Source organism: Rana temporaria, chromosome 5, assembly GCF_905171775.1.
Source record: "Rana temporaria chromosome 5, aRanTem1.1, whole genome shotgun sequence".
Classification (NCBI taxonomy): domain Eukaryota; kingdom Metazoa; phylum Chordata; class Amphibia; order Anura; family Ranidae; genus Rana; species Rana temporaria.
The window spans coordinates 273,912,772-273,935,776 of record NC_053493.1 but is presented as its reverse complement, the minus strand read 5'-3'; the positions used below and the strand labels follow the sequence as shown (position 1 = coordinate 273,935,776).

At 43.9% G+C, this 23,005-nt stretch overlaps 1 protein-coding gene across 3 annotated transcripts in view; it reads left to right on the top strand.

The window, feature by feature from the left end:
* Positions 1-23,005, top strand: part of ZNF236 (zinc finger protein 236) — a 274,436-nt gene that overhangs the window by 58,829 nt on the left and 192,602 nt on the right. For all 3 annotated transcript variants that reach the window (XM_040353869.1, XM_040353871.1, XM_040353870.1), the window contains 2 exons: positions 10,250-10,463; positions 11,937-12,215. In XM_040353869.1, coding sequence (XP_040209803.1) covers positions 10,250-10,463; positions 11,937-12,215 — 493 coding nt within the window. The remainder of the gene's footprint in view (positions 1-10,249; positions 10,464-11,936; positions 12,216-23,005) is intronic.

Here is a 23,005-nt window from a genome sequence, read left to right as displayed (position 1 = left end):
TCAGCCAGAGCATCCAGCATGACACTGACCCAAAACACACGACTAAGGCAACAAAGGAGTGGCTCAAGTAGAAGCACAATAAGTTCTGGAGTGGCCTAGCCAGTCTCCAGACCTTAATCCTTTAGAAAATATGTGGCGGGAGCTGAAGGTTTGAGTTGCCAAACATCAGCCTCAAAACCTTAATGACTTGGAGACGATCTGCAAAGAGGAGTGGGACAAAATCCCTCCTGAGATGTGTGCAAACCTGGTGGCCAACTACAAGAAACGTCCAACCTTTGATTGCCAACAAGGGTTTGCCACCAAGTACCAACTCATGTTTTGCGAAGGAGTCAAATACTAATTTCACTCATTAAAATGCAAATCGATATATAACTTTTTATTGAAATGCATTTTTCTGGATTTTTTGTTTTTATTCTGTCTCTCACTGTTAAAATAAACCTACCATTAAAATTATAGAGTGATCATTTCTTTGTCAGTGGGGAAACGTACAAAATCAGCTGGGGATCAAATATCTTTTTCCCCTCACTCTATACAAATCAATGAAAAGGCATACTTGAAGTTATTTAGTAAACCCCTGGTCTTGTCTTTCTTTTATATACGCAGATTAGTTAAAGTTAGCTATAATTTAAAGGTAGAGTTAATTTACACAGGAACATCCTAAAATTCTCAGGTGATTTACCTGTTGCATGGCCCTAACTTTAATCTGAACATCCACTTAAGGCTGGTTTCACACAAACGTTCTGTGTTTTTTTTTTAAAAAAAAACCAGATTAAAAACAGATAAGGATGTCAATTTTTACTTCCATTTTCATATCCGCTGATATAATAAAAAAATTAAAAAGATACTGAACTGAATGTCAAACACTATATATAGCTGGTTGCTAAGGCCGCCGCGTCCTTAACAACCGATGAGCCATTAGCTCTCAGCAGGTTTCCCTGCTGACAGCTGAGTGTAAAAAAATAAAATAAAAAAATTTGCTGAGGGAAAAAAAAAAAGGCGTAGGGGTTCCCCCTCCCTCGGTCCATACCAGGTCGTTCGGGTCATGCCAAAATGTAAAAAATAATTAGCGTGGGGTCCCCCCAAATATCCATACCAGACCCTTATCCGAGCATGCAGCCTGGCAGGTCAGGAAAGGGGGTCGTTGGATAGCCACGCCCCATGGCTATATAAAAGATGCCAGACAGTGGACGACAACACAACGGATGAACACGGCAACAGAAGAACATCGGCTTTTAAATTTTTGAGTGGGTTACTGGCAGCATTTTTACATTTTACATTCATCGGTCAGCGGGGAAACCCGCAGACAGCTGATGACTCATCGGTTGTTAAGGATGTGGCAGCCAGCTTCCCGCCCTCCTCCTTAGCAACCAGCTATATACATGCGTTTATTGAGGGGGGGAAAAAGTTTTTAAAAACGGATGTCAGCGGATTGTCCGCTAACATCTGTTTTTTGTCGGTTAAGGTTTTTTTCAGATGATAAAATAGGGGTTTCTTCAGTCATAAAAACGGAACTTAGCAGAGATTGATGTCTGCTAACGTCTTCTATCCTTAAGGCCTCGTACACACGATAGGTTACCAGAGGACAACGGTCTGAAGGACCGTTGTCATAGGTTAACCTATGAAGCTGACTGATGGTCCGTCGTGCCTACACATCATCAGTTAAAAAAACGATCGTGTCAGAACGCGGTGACGTAAAACACAACGACGTGCTGAAAAAAAAATAAGTTCAATGCTTCCAAGCATGCGTCGACTTGATTCTGAGCATGCGTGGATTTTTAACCGATGGTTGTGCGTACTAACGATCGGTTTTGACCTATCGTTTACCAATCCATCGTTTAAATTTTAAAGAAAGTTGTATTTTTTTTAACCGAAGGTTAAATAACCTATGGGGCCCACACACGATCGGTTTTGACCGATGAAAACGGTCCTTTAGACCGTTGTCCTCTGGTTAACCTATCGTGTGTACGAGGCCTTAGAGATGCATGTACAGTTGTGCTCATAAGTTTACATACCCTGGCAGAATTTAGGATTTCTGAGAATATGAATAACACAAAAACTTTTCTTTCATGGTTTTTGACTGAAGCCATTTATTATCAATCAACTGTGTTTACTCTTTTTAAATCATAATGGCAATAGAAACTACCCAAATGTCCCTGATAAAAAGTTTATATACCCCAGTTCTTAATACCATCTATTGCCCCCTTTACCATCAATGACCGTTTTAAGTCTTTTGTGGTATTTGTGGATGAAGCTCTTTATCTTCTCAGATGATCTTCTCTTGGCAAAAAGCCTTCAGTTCCTGTAAATTCTTGGGCTGTCTTGTATGAACTGCACGTTTGAGATCTCCCCAGAGTGGCTCGGTGATATTGAGGTCCGGAGACTTGGATGGCTATTCCAGAACCTTCACTTTATTCTGCTGTAGCCAATGACAGGTCGACTTGGCCTTGTGTTTTGCATTATTGTCATGTTGTAATGTCCAAGTACATCCCCATGTACAGCTTCCTGGCTGATGAATGCAAATGTTCGTCCAGTATTTTTTGATAACCTACTGCATTCATCTTGCCATAATTTTTGACCAAATTTCCTGTGCCTTTATAGCACACACATCCCCAAAACATCAGCGATCCACCTCCATGTTTCACAGTAGGAATGGTGTACCTTTAATCACGGGCCTTGTTGACACCTCTCTAAATGTAGTGTTTATAGTTGTGGCCAAAAATAATTTTTTTTGTCTCATCACTCCAAATTACTTTGTGCCAGAAGGTTTGAGGTTTGTCTCTGTACTGTTTGGTGTACTGTAAGCGGGATACCTTATGGCATTTGCGTAGTAATGGCTTTCTTCTGGTGACTCAACCATGCAGTTCGTCTTTCTTCAAGTGACTTTTTATTGTGCATCTTAAAACAGCCACACCACATGTTTTCAGAGAGTCCTGTATTTCACCTGAAATTATTTGTGGGTTTTTCTTTGCATCCCAAACAATTTTCCTGGCAGTTGTGGCTGAAATTTTAGTTGGTCTACCTGACCGTGGTTTGGTTTCAACAGAATCCCTCATTTTCCACTTCTTGATTAGAGTTTGAACGCTGCTGATTGGCGTTCTCAATTCCTTGGATATCTTTTTATATCCTTTTCCTGTTTTATACAGCTCAACTACCTTTTCCTGCAGATCTTTTGACAATTAGTTTGCTTTGCCCATGACTCAGAATCCAGAAACGTCAGTGCAGCACTGGATGAAAGTTGCAAGGGTCTGTCAGGGGTCCAGACACTCATTGACCTTTTTTACACACACACACACACACACACACACACACACACACACACTAATTACAAGCAAACAGATCACGGGTGAGGATGGTTACCTTTTTAATAGCCATTCAAATACTTTTGTGTTAACTTGTGTGCATGTAATCAGGCCAAAATCTCCAGGGTATATAACATTTTGATCTGGGTCATTTGGGTATTGTCTGTTGCCATTATGATCTACAAAGTAAACAGTTAATTGATAATAAATGGCGTCAGCCAAACACTAACCATGAGTGAAAGAAATGTTTTTGTGTTATCATTCATATTCTCTGAAAAATGGCCAAGAAATCATAAATTCTGCCAGGGTATGTAAACTTATGAGCACAACTGTATGTCCATTTTTCATCCGTCAATGGATGGATGAAAAATGGATAAGCGGAAGGGCCGTGTGAAAGGGGCCTTATGCAGCTGGTTTCCCTACTTGGTAAAATTCTATAGCTTCTGGTATATTTATATTTTCTTTTTCAAATTTTTTATTGCTTTTCAGGGAAAAATAACAAACCAGACAGACAATCTGACAACACATATTGAAAGTCGTTGTGATCTCAGGTTCCAGATACCACCCCTTATTTTCTAATTTGTTATACTCTTAAAGCAATATTGTATTGGAATAGATGTAGATTATTCCAGGTATCACCTGCAGTTGCAAGGGAGATGATGGCTAGCTGTTAAGTCCTTTTATGCGATTTACTTGGAAAATATGGGAATTTGGGAAATCAAGACAGTAGTACAGTCAGGTCCATAAATATTGGGACATCGACACAATTCTAATCTAATCTTTTTGGCTCTATACACCACTACAATGGATTTGAAATGAAACGAACAAGATGTGCTTTAACTGCAGACTTTCAGCTTTAATTTGAGGGTTTTTACTAGGGCCGAAACAACTAATCGATTAATTGACAACTAATCGATTATGAAATTAATCGATTATGAAATTTTTTTTATAATCGATTAATCGGCCAGTAACATAATGGGTTAAAAAAAACTAAAATTGGCCCTTTATAGTATGGGACACCTTCACATCCATGATTTTTTTTCAGCTGCTGCCTATTTGCAAAGGGCAAGGACTTTTTTTTAATGCAAAATGGTGCTATTTTTTTTTTTTTTTTTTTTCAATATACTTCAATGGAGAAGCTGCAGAAAAGTATGTAATGCGTTTTTGTGGCAATTTGTGTTTTTTAATCTGCCCAACAAATTGGGCAAAAAAAAAATGCAAATCGCCGCAAAATTACATTTTTTTTTTTAACGTTATTAATCAGGTGAACGGTGTAGGAATTACAACAGTAATGGGACAATTGGCTGCTCAGCTGTTCCATAGTCAGGTGTGTGTTTTTCCCTCATTATCCCATTTACAAGGAGCAGATAAAAGGTCCGGAGTTCATTTCAAGTGTGCTATTTGCATTTGCAATCTGTTGCTGACAACTCTCAATATGAGATCCAAAGAGCTGTCACTATCAGTGAAGCAAGCCATCATTAGGCTGAAAAAACAAAACAAACCCATCAGAGAGATAGCAACAACATTAGGTGTGGCCAAATCAACTGTTTGGAACATCATTAAAAAGAAAGAATGCAACAGTGAGCTCAGCAATACCAAAAGACCCGGAAGACCACGGAAAACAACTGTGGTGGATGACCGAAGAATTCTTTCCCTGGTGAAGAAAACATCCTTCACAGCAGTTGGCCAGATGAAGAACACTCTCCAGGAGGTAGGTGTATGTGTGTCAAAGTCCACAATCAAGAGAAGACTTTACCAGAGTTAATACAGAGGGTTCACCACAAGATGTAAACCAATGGTGAGCACCAAAAACAGGAAGGCCGGATTAGAGTTTGCCAAACAACATCTAAAAAAACCTTCACAGTTCTGGAAGAACATCCTATGGACAGATGAGACCGAGATCATCTTGTACCAGAGTGATGGGAAGAGAAGAGTATGGAGAAGGAATGGAACTGCTCATGATCCAAAGCATACCACCTCATCAGTGAAGCATGGTGGTGGTAGTGTCATTGCGTGGGCATGTATGGCTGCCAATGGAACGGGTTCTCTTGTATTTATTGATGATGTGACTGCTGACAAAAGCAGCAGGATGAATTCTAAAGTGTTTCGGGCAATATTATTATCTGCTCATATTCAGCCAAATGCTTCAGAACTCATTGGACGGCGCTTCACAGTGCAGATGGACAATGAGCCGAAGCATACTGCGAAAGCAACTAAAGAGTTTTTTAAGGGAAAGAAGTGGAATGTTATGCAATGGCCAAGTCAATCACCTGACATGAATCGGATTGAGCATGCATTTCACTTGCTAAAGACAAAACTGAAGGGAAAATTCCCCAAGAACAAGCAGGAACTGAAAACAGTTGCAGTAGAGGCCTGGCAGAGCATCACCAGGGATGAAACCCGGGCGTCTGGTGATGTCATCGCGTTCCAGACTTCAGGCTGTAATTGACTGCAAAGGATTTGCAACCAAGTATTAAAAAGTGAAAGTTTGATTTATGATTGTTAATCTCTCCCATTACTTTTGGGCCCTTAAAAAGTGGGAGGCACATATACAAGCTGTTGTAATTCCTACACCTGATTTGGATGTAAATACCCTCAAAGCTGAAAGTCTGCAGTTAAAACACATCGGGCCGGATTCAGGTAGATCGTCGCATTTTTAGGCGGGCGTAGCGCATCTCATATGCGCTACGCTGACGTAAAGCAGAGATGCAAGCGCCCAATGCAAATGCTCCCAACATTGCGCCGCCGTAACGTAAATTTGTTGGCGTAAGCCCGCCTAATTCAAAGTAGGTGGAAGGTGGGCGTGATCCATTTAAATGAAGTGTGACCCCATGCAAATGATGGTCTGAACGAACGGCGCGTGCGCGCGCATGCTCAGAATCGCGTTGAATATACTCCCTAAGATACGACGCCTCAATGCCTACGACGTGAACGTAACCTACGCCCAGCCCCATTCACGTACTTCTACGTAAACAACGTAAAATACGACGGCTGTTCCCTGGTCCATACCTTCCCTGGTCCATACCTTAACATGACTTACACCTGCTTTATGTGGCTTAACTATACGCCGGACGTAAGCCTTACGCAAAACCGCGTATATTATGCGACGGTAGTAAGTTCGGCAGTAAGTTCGTGAATCGCCGTATCTCCCTCATTTGCATATTTGCAATGAGGCAGCCAGCGTAAATATGTGCCCAAGATAAGCCGGCGTAGGAAAGTTACGTCGGTCGGAGGAAGCCTATTTTCAGGCGTATCTAGGTCTATGGGCACGGCGCATAGATACGCCGCGTAAGTGTCAATGTGCGCCGTCGTATCTGTAGATACGTCGGCGTAAGTGCTACGTGAATCCCCGCCAATTTGTTCATTTCAAATCCATTGTGGTGGTGTATAGAGCCAAAAAGATTAGAATTTTGTCAATGTCCCAATATTTATGGACCTGACTGTATCTTAAGGTAATAAGGTGTTCTTATGAGCCTTTGAATAACTGTATAGGAATACATGCTCTCTTACATTTAATATGTGTACTGTTTTCTTCAGTTATATCCTATGGCAAGCTCCATATCTTTCTTTTTATTAGAATTTATCTTTTTTTTTTTTTTTGCCTTCTTTCAATTGTTTTAAATGTATAATTTGTTGCCTTTCATTGTAAAAGGAAAGGTTTGTTGAGGTCTACAATAAAATGTGTATGTCGGCTCATATGTTCTCCTCTTCGCTTTTGCTCTGGAAAGGGCAGGAAGTGTTTGGAAATCATTTACATTTTTAGAAGAGTGAGGAAGGGTCAGAATGTCTGTGCATTTCCGGTCTTGGGGACACTTGCACCATTCCATTTCTTGACTGGGCACCACTGTGATTGAAAGTGTGGGGGGGCTACAGACTAAAATAAATAACCTCACTGAAATCCCCCCCCCCCCAACACACACACACACAATTTCCAAAGCAGAAAAAAATTGGTTGGCTTTAGACTTTAAACTCCTCACAGAATCCCGTGGCCGTCGCCTGCATTGACCACTTGGAAGGACTAGGTCTGCAGCAACTAGTATGTGGGCCCACACATGCTTCTGGGCACACCCTCGATCTTATTTTCAGACAAAATCTGGAAGTAAAAATTCTGGAAAATGAGTCGTTACCATGGTCAGACCACCATGTAATCAAATTTATGATTACCAAAAATACCCCTTTAACAAAAACGCCAAAACCAGTGACAATGCACTGGACCAGATCTCAGAAAAAGCTCCATTCGGAGCTCTTCAAAACAATACTAGGAAATTAAAATAAAAACAATCCCTTCACATCAATCAGCCACTGAAACCCTGGATGCCATAAACACAGCTCTACTGCAGTCAGCCGACTTGGTAGCGCCTAAACGTAAAACCTGTATCCGTAAATACAACTCCAGTTGGTTTAACAACCAGCTATTGTGCTTTAAGCAAGAACGTAGAAGAGCGGAAGCAGCTTAGAAAAGAAGCACCACAGACAAAAACCGCGCTATCTACAACGAAACAACAAAGGAATACCACAAAGAAATTTTCCTAGCCAAAAAAATAATTTCTCCAAGATCACCAATGCCCTAAACTGTCCTCGCGAACTGTTCAAGTTGGTTAGTCAGTCCATGAACCCAGCCTGTCTTGAAGCCCCCAATTCTGATACCCAAGAATTTTGCAATGAATTATCGGACCATTTCGTGAACAAAATTAAAAGGATCCGCGTAAGCATTCTGCAAAACAGTATCTCCCTCAACCCCCTCAGCAGTCCCCAGCCCAATCACCACAGGAATCGGGCCCAAGTAACAATGTTTACTCTAAAACCCATCTCCCTGGATGCCACTAAAAATATCATCGGCACTCTGCGAAATGGCACAGCGCCTAACAATATTATCCCCACCAAACTGCTGAAGGAATGTGCCGATATTTTGGCACCACCCATCAAGCAGCTGATTAACCGGTCATTCAGGGAAGGCATAGTGCCCTCCCTGTTGAAACAAGGGATAATCAAACCCATCTTAAAGAAACCCACCCTTGACCCCAAAGACCCTGAACATCGTCGTCCCATAACAGGCCTGAACGTTTTCTCCAAGGTAATGGAGAAAGTGGTGGTACAACAGCTGCAACAGCATTTAGACACCCATAATTTGCTCGATCCTTATCAATCAGTTTTCCGTCCAGGGTACGGGACGGAAACAGCATTGCTCAATATATGGGATGATGCTCTTGAGGCCGCAGACGAAGGAGAACCTTGTCTTCTAGTACTGTTGGACCTTAGCGCATCTTTTGATACGGTTGACCACAAACTATTGCTAATTCAGCTAGCTGAAGTAGCCAAGATCGCGGAATGTGACTTACCCTGGTTCTCCTCCTTTTTGGAAAACCGATCACAAGTAGTGAAACTGGGACCATTCACTTCTGAAAAACGCACGGTGTCATGCGGAGTCCCTCAAGGATCACCTCTGTCACCGGTGCTGTTTAATATCTATCTTCGCCCTCTTTTTGAAATTATCAGCAGCCAAAAGCTGCTCTACCATTCCTATGCGGATGACACACAATTGTATTTTCGTATTTGCAACACAAAGGATCACCATCTCAATCTAGAGAAATGTCTCTTTTTTATAGAGAACTGGATGACAAAGGGTAATCTTAACTCAACGGCTCAAAAACAGAACTTCTCCTGTTTCACGCCAATCGGAAGAATCAACTGGCAACAACCTGGACGCCCATTCTAGGAAAAATCATCACCCCTAGCACCAAAGTCAAAAGTCTCGGGGTCTTCTTTGACACCTACATGACAATGGATGCACAAATAGGGTCAGTAGTCAGCGGATCACACCATCTGCTACGCTTATTACGCAGACTAATCCCATTTATTCCTAAAGAAGACATAGCAGTCGTGGTGGGAACAATTGTTAACTCCAGGCTGGACTATGCAAATGCCCTCTATCTCGGACTCCCAAAGTACCAAATCACGCGCCTGCAGGTCATTCAGAACACGGCCAGGCGTCTGGTGACTGGAAAAAAACCATGGGAATCAATCTCCCCATCACTGAGAAGCCTTCACTGGCTACCAGTGAAAGACAGAATCACTTTCAAAGCACTCTGTCTAACGCATAAATGTATTTGGGGTAATGCCCCCCAATACCTATGCGACAAAATAAAAGCCTACAACCCCAATCGCGCGCTGCGATCCTCCAACCAAAATTTACTCCAAATCCCCAAAACCAGATACAAGTCCAAAGGAGAAAGAAGATTTGCTGTCCAAGGCCCTCGACTTTGGAACACTTTGCCTTTTAGGAGAAAGATCAAAACCCACCTCTTCTGAGCTCAAGGGAGAAGTGGTCAAACAAGCGCCCAGAGGCGATTCAGTTCGCATGTGTAGCGCTATATAAATTTTTCACTCACTCAATAATGTGATTGTTAAACCTTTTTTACCTTTAATCAGCATAGTGCCATCTTCCAACTACTTAGATATCTCCATTGTTTTTATATTTGTTGATCCTGCCAGTAAAATTGAATATGGCCACTTTTCTACCAAAGGGTAACAACATTGTAATGTTAACAATGAGTATTAAACTCACCGCTGCTCCTATAAACAAAACACTAATGTGATATCTGATACTAGAATGCCTGCATCAACATATTCAGGGGCATAACATTACTTCTCAATGTGATATAAAGTGCTCAGTGCAATTAAAGTGCAAACAAATAAAGTGCAATCATATAAAGTTCATCCGGTATAGAGTGCTGAGCTTGTGCAAACTGTGTCGTTTAGTGTGAGTGTCCGGTGGTTCTCCATGCTCCCCTCCTGGGTCCCCACTCGCCAGAAAAAAACTTTAAATATGTTTTGTATCTTCCGTCACTGATCAGGGTTGCCTGATGTGTTACTAGATAATTATGTTTTGATGAAAATTTGTGAAAAAGGTGCAATGATTTATGTATTCTTTTATTTTGCTTTCATGTTAGCAAGCTCTAGAAAACAGTGGACTATCATCAATTCCAGTTGTGCCACTTCCCAGTGACACAAGTCAAGCCAAGACAACCGATCAAGAAATTGAATGTCTTTCAAGCCAGCAAATGGACTGTAATGACCAGGAGCCTGGGGCGGTTCAAGAAGATCAGGATAAAACAGAGAAGTCTGAGAAAAGGATATTTAAAAAAAAATCTCCGTTCACGCCAGGTAGTACTGTGACTAAGACAAATCCTGCAATAATACAAGAAAACTTTCTAAGTATAAAGTAATTCTTTACAAACTGAGCATTTTTATTAAATCTTGCTAAAGCAGAAGTTGTCTGTAGTGAAGACTGCATGTTGGCAAGATCAAGCCAAGCCAGTGCTGTAGCCAGCTGAAACTACTGTACATGCATATCCTCAAACTTTACTGTAAAGGTTAAGCTTAGAAGATTTAGCACATGGTCCCATCACGAGGACCTCCCCTCTAACACGTTTCCTGTATACACATTTGAACTTTGTTAAAGGGAGGGTTCTGTGGGGCAAGACCATGTACTAAAGCTTGTTGGCTGATTATAGTTTTGATTTTTCATTTAGATTTTCCTGAGCAAGGTTGTATTTATTGTAATGTGCAGTGGTGTTAGCTTTTTTTACGGATACTCTTTAACAGTCAGATATCATCTCTTACTGTCCACGCAACACACATGTGTAGTGGCAAAAGGATGTGCCTACACTCTGCACATATGTGTCAAATGAACAGGTGAGGTTTCTGTGCTGAGATTGCACTCGCTGAGCACTCCCAGCACAGAGATCCAGCTTTCAAAGACAGCTCTTGGTCCTCACTAATGATTGAGACTTGGGGCCCTTTCACACGGACATGTCCATGTACGGGCTCTGATTTGCTCAGCGGGGATCGCTCCGTCGATCCCCGCTGAGCAGGCAGATGACAGGTCTGTCTCTGCATGCTGTGCAGGGACCGACCTGTCAGAGCGCCGTTCTCTCCTATGGGGGATTGGATGAAGACGAACCGTGGAGTCCGTTTTCATCCGATCCTCCAGATGGATGAAAAATAGGGTTTCCATCTGTCAGACTTTAGCGGATCGGAGCGGGGATGTCACCGCTGACAGCCGTGGCTCCATAGACCTGCAATGAGCATCCGTTCAGGTCTGCCTAAAAAATTGACAGGCGGACCTCAACGGTCCGCCCGTGTGAAGGGGGCCTTGCTCCCAATCATGTGACCACTGTGAGAGCCAATCACACTGGTCTCATGATCGCTAATCCTTCCCATCCCTTGGGTGTAAAGACCCTGGTAACCCTGTTAAAGGGATGCCAGGGTTGGACGGGAAGGAGCTGATAAACTTTTAGAAAGTAATTCTGCACATTCAAAAATCTTTCTAAGCTTCATCATGCAGTTTAAAACAACCTCAAGGTTGCATCTGTTTGTCCAATTTAAAAAAGTAAAGCAACGGCTAACCCCAAAAAGCACTTTTTCAGTTCAGGTTAAAAAAAAGATAAAACCCAACTGGCTCTTTTGGGCAGCTGTTTCTCATTGGTAGACTCAGGCTCTTTACTTTTACTGGATTATTTCTACCTGCATTATGCTATGTGGTCATCTTGACACAATTGTTGTTGTGATTTTATCACTGTGATGAGTTTATGAAAAATTCACGTATCCACAACTGACTAACAAAGATGTCCTTAGTTTCAGGATCAGTCCGAGAGGAAAGTGGAGTCCGATGGCATGTGTGTACATACTGCGCAAAGGAGTTCAAGAAGCCCAGTGACTTGGTGCGGCACATTCGTATTCACACACATGAAAAGCCATTCAAATGTCTGCAGTGCTTCCGGGCCTTCGCTGTGAAAAGCACCCTTACTGCTCACATCAAGACACACACTGGCATTAAAGCTTTTAAATGTGACTTTTGCATGAAATGTTTTTCTACCTCTGGAAGTTTGAAGGTTCATATACGCCTACACACTGGTAAGTCATTGTAATTTCATTTCTGTTGTCTGATATTTTCCAGGGGAATGGTGTGATAAGTGCTGGGCCAAGGTCCTTTAGCACTCAAAGTGAAAAGTCCAAGTTGCACCACCCTCATTAGCTGCAAACTACACTAGCATGGATACAACAACTTTGGCTTTGACCAATAATGGACAACTGTTGCACACGAGTTGCATTGTATAACATTGAGGTACCACTTTCATGCAACTTCTGAGAGTTGAAGTCTATAAAGTCAGGCCAAAGTACTGCATGAAATACTTTGAAGTGGCTGCACCTTTTAAGTCGCGCATATATGAATGGGTATCATTGGAAAACATGGGGAACGACTTGTCATGCAACTTTGATGTCCAAAGTTGCATGACAAGTCACACAAGTGTGAATGTAAACTTATTGATTTTAGTATTTAGATTTATATTTTGAGCATCATGCAATGTAACCTACACTGACAACCAAATAAGATAAACCATTCTGAAAATGTGCATGCTGCTCGGTTTATGTAAATATAAACTTTTTTTTGCTGGGTATTAGTATATATGTTTTATGTATAATGTTGCAGTAAAGCTGCACGATTTTGGCTAAAATGAGAATCACAATTTTTTTGCTTGGGATAAAGATCACGATTCTCGCGGTGTAACATCTTCTACATTATACAAAGAAATTGGGCTAAAATTGCTGTTTGTTTTTTTTATTCATTAAAGTGTATTCTTTTTTTAAATTGTGTTTGAAAAACCGCTGCGCAAATACGGTGTGACATAAAATATTGCAACAACCACCATTTTATTCTCTAGGGTCTCTGCTAAATATATCACGTTTGGGTGTTCCAAGTAATTTTCTAGCAGAAAATGATTTTTTTTTACTTTTTTTAAGCAACAAATGTTAGAAAAGGTTTGGTCTTTAAATGGTTAAACTTCCTTCATTTACACGCTGGAGTTCTTTCCTTTGATAAAAGAACAAAAAGATACTTTGTTTCCACTTATTCTGTGTTGTATTAAAACTTGGCAGGCTGCCTGGATTTTGTTTTTCCAGCTGTGAGAACTTTCTGCCCTTGTTAGACCGTGACATGCTGTTTTGAAGATCGGGAAGGGAAAAAGATTGCGATTTCGACTCATGATTAATCGTGCAGCTCTGTTACAGTATATTAGTACAGTACAGATGTTGGTAAATCACTGTAAAATTGACATTTGTGAATTCAGGTTACATTTTAAAGTAGTATTAAACCCTCAGCATTTTGTAGCTAGCCACACTAAGTCCAATAAAAAAAAATCCCAATAAACCATTTGTTAAAATCCTGCCCTAGCACTAGCAGTTTACAACTTGTAATGTTGCCACTTCTGTTCTCTTAGTGCTACTTTCCTGAACTTCCAGTCTTCACAGCAAAAAGCTAACAGTGGGCAATTTAGTTTCCAGTTAATCTGTTGGCCTAGACCAGGGGTCTCCAAACTTTCTAAACAAAGGGCTTCATCATTGGTGTCAGTGGGAGGTATAGTGTCTCATCATTGGTGCCAGGGAGAAGAATAGTGGCCCATTGTTGGTGTCATTGGCAGGAATAATGCCGCATTATTGGTTTCAGTGGGAGGAATATTGCCCTGTCAGTTGGAAGAATAGTGCCCCATCATTGGTGTCAGTGGCTGGAATAGTGTCCCATCATGAATATCAGTAGAAAGACTAGTGCCCCATCATTGGTTTTAGTGAAAAGAATAGTGGCCCATTGTTGGTATCAGTAGAAGGAATAGAGCCCCAAGGACCAGATAAAGGCAAGCAAAGGGCCGCAGTTTGGAGACCACTGGCCTAGGCTATAAGGCTGTGTGTTTCTACTAATGCACACAGCGTAGGGAGACACAGCTCTAGTCTCTGGATGCAAGTGTGTCTCCAGAGGACACTGCAAGGCAAAGGAGCCATCTTGCAACAGGAAACCCGGGCAGCAGTCATGGCCCCAGCTTAAACTCAAACATAGGTAAGGATTAAAAGGTAACAAATCTGCATACTTGGTGATTAAATCAACTGCTGAAAGTGCTTAAAAGTGCTGCCCAAAATGGCAGAGAATATGTAACAAAAATGTTTGTTTATTTCTGTTCCATTCATGAACAGACACAGCAGCAATCTTGGCAGTAGGGTATTGGCCTTCTGTTAGGAAAGGACTAGGCAGAAAAAGATGTTAAAGTGTTAAACACACATCAAAACTGTACAGTACCGTCCAGGGGGTGGTCCCTCTAGGTACAACCCCTCTCCCTGCATGCCTAGCATAGGAGAAGGACCTGGCTCCCTGTGGGCCCATTGTCTTGGAGATTTTTCTGCTTTTTTCTACCTTTTTGTTCCTGAGATCTATCAACTGCCGACTGGGTGACAGGCTGGACGTGACAGGCTGGATGTCAGATCCTTGTAGTCCCCCCAGTTTTGGCCATCGAGCGTGTGCAGGCCTCTAGCTATGCGCTGGGTCGGCCACAACATGCCCCGTTGCTCCAGGGGTGGCTGGTGAGCTACATGCTCTGGGGCACACATATGACTGGGCTATATATGTCTGTGTCACAGTGTGCCAGGGCCAACAGCCACATCATAACCGCGCGGGAGATGGGTCTGTCAGGGATGCGCCCAGCGAGTCCTCACAGGACGGGTAAGTAGCAGCCCCTGCTACAGCAGGATGGCATGCTGGGCATTCCTGGGAAGGTCGATTAGGGTTTTTTCCACCCTTTCTTTCTTCTCTCCCTCCTCCCTATGCTCTGGGAGCTAGGCTGGCTGCGCTGCCGGGGGTCCACCTGGGGGGGGGCTCCATCCACTAGCGGGGGGCTGCGCTGCGGGGTCCGCTTGCTTTGGGGGTGATGTCAGGCTGCCATGTGCGGGGGCCCTGGGTGTTCGCTGCCATTTGTGTGTGTTTTGTGTTTCTTTTTTTCTTTTCTTTCCATGCGGCCGGCGGCCATTTTGGCGTCGCCCGGTGCTGTTTTGTCCTCTGTTTTGCTCAGCGGCCATTTTCTTGAAGCTGCACACCTTTTCCTACAGGGCGGCCGCTCCGCGGCCATTTTGTGAGCGATTTTGGCCCCTAGTGTTGGTACGTATGGCTCGAACAGCCTGGACACGCTGCAGACAGAGTGACAAGGGCGGCTGTACAGGGAGCACCTCTGGCGGGAGGGGCGGACGGCGGCTGTGCGGTAACCGTTTTCGGGTGGTGAGTCCTCGTTCTCTGTGGCAGCTAGGAGGGTGGGCTTGTGCACCTTGCCTCACGTCCCTGGGGTTGTCAGACACATGGGTCAGCATGGCAGCAGAAGCAGACGCCTCTTCCCCAGTCATACCTGAGTTGGCAACTGGTGCCCCTGCACCTGCTGGTTCTGTGGACGCTATTTAGGCGATCCTGGAGGCCTTTGTTTCCAGAGTAGAAGCGGCGCGTGGGCGACAGGGGGGCAAGGCTTTGCAGGCAGCTGTTTAAATGTTGCCACTCCTCCGTTGAGAAGCTCTGGTTGTTTGGGGTGAATTTTTTTTTTTTTTTTTTTTTAAATAACTATTTTTATTTATATAAAGTAGTTCACAATTTGCAGTAAAATACAGACAGTAAAAAGGTCAATGCAGACATGTATCAGGGAGTATAAACACAGTTCTCACCTATAGTGACTACAGGAGGGAATGGGTCATCAGTCAATGGGGCATAACCATAAAAACAAAAAAACTAGCTCCATGTCCATAAACATAGCGTAACATGCCATATTCTACAGTTTAGTGTCGCATGCGACCACGTAACAATAGTCTATGAGAGGAAAAGAGAACCGAGAAAGGGAAAGGAAGAAAGAAAGTACTGAACAAGAATTGGGTTTAGGTTACCGTGTCTGCTTCCACGTCTGCTCCCGGCATGTCCTCCCGCTGATGCCACTCCCCCCAGACCTCATTGTGGTCATCCAGGCTGTCACGTATCCTGGTGGTCATCCTCTTCATCAACTCCACGTCCTTAACCCTGGCGTACAGGGCTTCCTGAGATGGAGGCGTGGATTTCTTCCAATTAAGGGCTATCAAGCATCTAGCTACCGTTAAGATAAGCTGAAGCAATTTTTTGTAAGGCTTGGCAAGTTTGGGCTGAGAGATACCCAGCAGGAACAATTTGGGCGTCAGGGGAATTGGCGTCTCAAAAGTAAGTAACTGTTGCGTAGATTGCCAGAACGGAGCAATAAGTGGGCAGGCCCAATAGATGTGGAAGAGAGAGCCCCTGTCTTGATGGCAGCGCCATCAAGATTTGTGGAGTATATCTGGGGTCTGGTACTAGAAAAAAAGGATCTTGTACGAATTCTCCCTATACAGGGTACACAGGGAGGATTTAGCAGCCTGTCTCCAGACGGTCCGCCAGGCCTCCATCGGGAGCGCCTCTCCCAACTCTCTCTCCCACCGTAGCATGTAAGTGTGCTTCCCCCGCCCTGGCAAGTCCTACGCATTTATGATCTGGTATGTCAGTAATCAGTCCCCGTCTGTGGCGTCCCTCTAGGACAATACGTTCAAATGGGGACAGTTGTGAGAATTGGAGTCTTGGGGCTATGGTGTGAGCATAGTGTCCTATCTGTAAGTAGCTGTAGAACACCTGTTTGGGTAGGTCGTGTTTCGTTTGGAGCTCAGAGAATGTTAGCAGCCTACGGGACCCCGGGTCCACCACGTGTCCAAAGTGGAATAAATTCCGGGAAGCCCAGGGCCAGGACATCTGGTGAGTTAGGCTATCGTGTATTTTGGGATTTCAGACAAGAGAGTTCAGCAGGGAGCACTCAGACTTAAGCACCACCTCCCGGGATAGCTTGTGCCAGAGCCCGCGAAGCAGGGACATTGAGCCTAGCAGGCGATCGGGGTCTACTTCCACATTTGCGTCCCATAGGAGACTATTCCCCCAAGTATTTAAGGGATGTGCGTTCCCACATATAGGGGGAATTTGACTGCAAATGGCAAACCTCGGCCTCTGGGATGTTGATTGGGAGGGCTGTGGACTTCAACGCGTTTCTTATACCCCGAGAGCGTCCAGTACGTATCCAGTTCGGCGTGAAGGTTGGGCAGGGAAATCCTGGGTTGGGTCAGGGTGAGGATAATATCATCCGCAAACAAAGAAGTTTTGAATTCCTTGCCCCTTACCGAAATACCCCTGATGTCCGGGTTCCCTCTAATGGTCACCGCCAGGGGTTCCACACATAGGGCAAAGAGCTGGGGTGAGAGTGGGCATCCCTGGCGTGTACCATTAGATATCTGAAATGAGGGTGACGTGGCAAAAGGGGTTTTAACCTGGGAAGTGGGGTTGGAATAGAGGTGCTGTACCGCTCGCAAGAAGGGTCCCTTGAATCCGATATGTCGCAGAGTGGCAAACATAAAGGGCCATCTCAGGCGATCGAAGGCCTTTTCTGCGTCCAAGCTCAGAATCAGGGCTTCCGCCTTGTCCCTGTTGGCGACATCAATTAGGTCTATAACCTTCCTGGTGTTGTCCCCCGCTTGGCAAAGCCCACTTGATCTTTATGGATCAGAGCGGGGAGAATCACATTCAACCTGACTGATAGCAGTTTCATAAAGATCTTGAGATCCGAATTTAGTAGGACTATGGGTCTGTAACTAGCGCAGGAGGCCGGATCCTTGTCTGGTTTTGGTATGAGAGTCAGGAAGGAACCCTGCATGTCACTGGAATTTGGGGTCTGTTGCAGGAATGCATTAAACAGTTTGGTCATGTGGGGGCTCAGGAGGGGGAGGAAAGCCTTGTAATACTCGTAGGGTAGCCCGTCTGGGCCAGGGGACTTGTGGGTGGGGAGGTCCTTTACAGTCGCTGCAAGCTCCTCTGCCAGTATGGGGGCATTTAAGTCTTGTAAGTCCGCCTCTCAAAGTCGGGGGAGGCACGTCTGCTTTAGGTACCGAGTCATACGGGCAGTCAGGTCAGGTCAGGCGAGGGAGGGTTGTGTGGAACCTCCAGCTTATTATAGAGATCCGTGTAAAAGTCTGCAAAGGTGTTCGCTACAAAGGTGTTCGCCAACACTCTGGTGGCGTTGGCGTTTTTTTTCATAGCCGGGGAAAGAGCAATACACCGCCCTCTGAGGACCACCTTATGGGTCGCCCACAAAGTGGAGGTGGAGACGTCTGGAGGGTCATTTTCAGAAAAATATTGTTGCAGGGTCCAACTCCAGCTTTGAGGGGGCGTGTTGTAGGAGGAAGTCATTCAACCTCCAGTTGACCGGCCAGCGAAGGGGGGCGCTTAAGTTTTAAGGAGAGTGTGATAGGGGCATGATCAGACCAGGATATGGGCAGGATAGTAGCCGAATCCACGATACGCAAAGTTTTTTTATTCACAAAAAAGTAATCTATACGCGTATAGGTACGGTGCGGAGCCGAATAAAAGGTGTATTGACGATCGCCCGGGTGGAGAGCCCGCCAGGCATCGAATATCGCGTATTTCCCAGTAAGCTGGCGGAACAACTTAGAGTCCCTAAGGGCCCGGGTCTGTGATGCCCGGGGGGTCGCCACCAGGCGGTCCCAGGTAGAAGAATGAGCCAAATTAAAGTCCCCCCCAACCACCAAGAAGTCGCGGGACTCCCGAGAGAGGTGGGCGTGCACCCTAGCTAGAAAGCAGTGTTGGTGCGTATTCGGTGCCTACACCATGCACAGGGTAATGGCCTGCGATTGCCAGGATCCCCCTAAGGATGAGGAAATGGCCCCGCAAGTCGAGGTAAGTGGAGGAGCAGGCGAAGGGGGCACCCTTTTTAAAAAGTATACTTATCTGATGTAGCTGATGACGTGACCAGGTCGGAGAGTGCAACATCCACGCAAGGAGGGCCAGGAGCCGGCGGGGCCGGGGTGCAGACTGCGGGAAGCAGAGACAGAAAACCCTAGAGGGAAGAAAGGAGAAAAGAATGAGAACACTTGCAATAAACACATAAAACATTTTCAAGTAGGCACTAATCGACCAAAGGGTCTTGGGCCAAATCTGTTCCAATCGGACTCCCCAACCGGGGGGGTCTGGAAAGTTCAGGTCGGGGAGACTCAAGTGGACCTAGGTCCAATAATGAACACATTGGTGGCAAACCACAGGGGGGGTCAGTAGCCGCATATTTGACCAACTCAGAGTAGGATCAATCCTGGGCAGCCCGAAAAAAAAAACAAGAACAGAAATTAAGCAGGGGCCTTCGGGGGAAAAGTCACGTCAATAAAATGCTTTAGTTTAGAGTAGTGCTTGATGGTGCCCAGCCGGGTTATACGGGTTGCGGAGCCGATCTCTGGGGGGAGGGTCCCCCAGCATGAGGCCCGTCCGTTTTATGCTTGGGCGAGTGTCGGGAGGACTCCGGTCCTCTGGAACGCTTGGTCGGCGGGACCTTCTGCCAGACTACGGGTAGTGGAGGGGGGGTAGCTACCAGGTCCCACTCGGGTAGTTGAGGGATGGGGATATCCAAGGCATCACAAAAGGAATCCAGATCTTCTGGGTAGCGCAGGACTGCCGACCTCCCCTGATGTTTGGCTGTTGGGCTAAAGGGGAATCCCTATCTGTAGGGAATGTCCTTGTCTTGCAACGTGCATAGGAGTGGCTGCAGGAGCCTCCGCTTCTGGAGCGTGATCCATGATAAGTCCGGATATATCTGCACCAGGGAGTTATCAAATACTAAGTTGCGAATGGTGCGGGCCTTGCGCATTACGTCTTCCTTCAGCAGGTATATAACTGTATTCGGCATATGACGTCTCTTGGTTTAGAAGCGGGGCCTTTCGGGCGAAGGGCCTATGAGCTCTGTCCATTTCGATGTGCTTGTCCGTGGGCTCCCCCAACAGATCGTTAAACATTACTTGCAGCATTTTTTGCAGGTCTTCGGCGTCTTCTGCTTCAGGGAGGCCGCACACCCGAATGTTATTCTGGCGCCCCCTATTGTCCAGGTCTTCTACGTGGCGTTGCATGTTTCGCAGCAGGAGGCGATGGTCCGATCCCTGAATTTGGGTTCGGTGTACCGCCAGTTTGGTTTCTTGTATATCCTCTGCCATTTCCACCCTATCTGCCAGTTGTTTGAGACCCACCTGGGTATTCTGAATCTCGGTCCGGCAAGTAAAAATAAAAAAACAAAAGCTGGACAGCCGCACTCCAAATTTTTCTTTAAAAGAGATGTCTTTATTTTCAACTGTGCATACAGTCACTGCAAGCCCACAAAAATCAGTATGGCCAACGCGTTTCACACTGGCGTCAGTGCTTAGTCATGGCTAACAAGGTTCACACTACAAATGAAATATATACTCAAAAAATACAATCATGTGATGAAAAGCCCTGCCCACAGCAGGGAGGAATCAATTAAGTTAATCAAGCAGTAAATCAAACAGCAATTAAAACAGCTGAAGTATGGGTCAAACCTCCCTCAAGTATGTCCCTTTATGAAAAAGGGATAAAAACGTGAAAAACACATATTAATTCGTGAAGAACCTGTGTGTATATAAATGAAAATCAAAAAATAAAAAATAGAAATGGAAATACCCATGAAAATACTTATGAAGTTTCTCAAAATCAGACCACAACATATATGTATGGGTATAATCTCAATTAGAAAATAGAAAATAATAATGAAAAATCTCTATTATGTGTATACATGTATATATATATATATATATAAGATCTCTCATCCGTGATCATTTAGTGACTCAAAATACGTAAGTTATTAGAGTAAACTAATTAGTGAAACCGAAATGGACCTATTTGAGAAAATAGGCTGTGAAATAAGAAGATCAAATAATAAATTGGTGGGGGAATCGCTACATGAATGGATATTTAGTTTAAAATTTTAAATTTAATGGTGAGTAAGACATTATAATAAAAAAGTCAGTGAAAACAAAATCATATGAATATGATGTACATGGGCACCATGCAGGTGGTGACAACATCTATTAAGATGCCTTACCCGATAAATATGACCGTGATAAGCATGGTGACGGTTATTTTACCATTAGGTAGATGATGATCTAGTACAAAAGTCCGTGGTCAAGTGTAGTAGTGTGCCATCGATCTGCCTAAATGTTTATCCATTCAGGGATCTAATACATGAGTGTAAAAATATACATAATAAAGTCGCTGGTTATGCTCGGAAAGAGCAAACCAGCAACCATATACATATTGGTGTTCGGTTTTTACCCGGTTAAGGAGCTGTATGAGTGACCTCGCACAAATAAAGAGTTCGAATAGACATCTCTATGTGTTAAAAGACATAATTGTCGCGAGGGCGGATGTGGATAAAAATACAGGCAAGTGTAAATGTGATCCTGCATAAAGGTCCGATGTCAGTCATTAATGTTGAATAAAAAGATTATTATATCGAACTGAACAATCAATTAGGCCTTATGAGGAACGGGGCTAGCACATGAATAAGAATCAAAAGAAATAGAATAAATAAACAAGCGCGCAAATGGCCCGAGAACCTGTTGTAATGGTGTGGCACCTGGTTGTATATCAAAACACAAGGATTGACATAAGTCAAAACCGTCTAAGATAGTGCCTCATCTACCGTACAATGAAGCCAGTATGGCATACTACTCCTAGAACCCGAGAGAAAAAAAGAAAGAAAAAGGAAACAAAAATTAAAGAAGTACAAAAACGCAAAAAAGCGAATAGGTAGATCTAAAATCAATTCTCATATAGCGTGTGTATAATGAGGGAAAAAAATACAATACCCACATAAATATAGGGTGTATGACATAGATTATATTGAGATGTGTGCGCTTCATAATGAAGCGCTAATGGAACCCAGGGATGGGGGGGGGATTAATATGTGAGGTGGATGAAAGATGATGCAGGATGCACTAATGATGTTAGTGAAGGTGAAACTGTGTAATGTGTCTCCAATGACAGTGGAGGGAGACTCGTGTATATTATCCCCTCAAGATATGGCATCGATCCAGCCGTTAAGCCTGATTAAAATAATGATTGATGCATAACCTGCATGTTCACCCGACAAAGAACCCCTCCCAAAAAAAAACCCGCAGAACCCTCGTACCCTGTAAATTAACAGGCCACACGAAAACCCATGTATGAATTTATGGTGTCTTGGTGAAAATTATTACCAAGAGCCATATGGTGACCCGCCTGCTCGTGGATGAGATATACAATGTATAAACAGTGCAAAAATTAGTAAGATTACGAAATTATGTAACTATGAGTGTAGTCTCAAATATGAATTGAGGGTATTGCACTGAAATCCATATGATAGCCCAACTACCGAAATGTACAGCAGGTGAGCGACAAGTAGGTAATGTAAATGAATTGACCATTAACGACTTGGATGTAAACCCTAGGAACAAGTAATAGAGCTTCAACGAAGCAAAAAGACACGTTATGCTCTCACAAAATGGCAAGTGTAGTGTTGGGTGGGGAGACATGGTTATACATGTATGATGATAGGTAAATTGAGAAAGAAGACAAAAACCAATATGTGTGCCAAGCAGAGGGGAGGGGGGGCGGGGGGAGAGAGAGATGTTACACTCAATCATGGAAATGGGAAACATCCCAATCAAAGTTGAGGCCCCAAGGCTGTCTAGAATTGAGGTGAAATATCCAAAATACCTCCCGTTTGCAAAGGAGTTTAAATCTACCCCCCCCCCCCTCTGACTGGACACACAATCCTCTCAATACCTTGTATGGACAGGCTGGAAATGTTTTTGTCATGTGCGTTGTTCCAGTGCCTGGCTACATTGGTATTATGATTTTTGTCGATGTCGTACAGATGGTCACTGAGTCTGTCACGTAGTCTTCTAATGGTCCTACCAACATATTGGACATGGCAGATGTTGCAAGTAATTACATAAACCACAAACCTAGT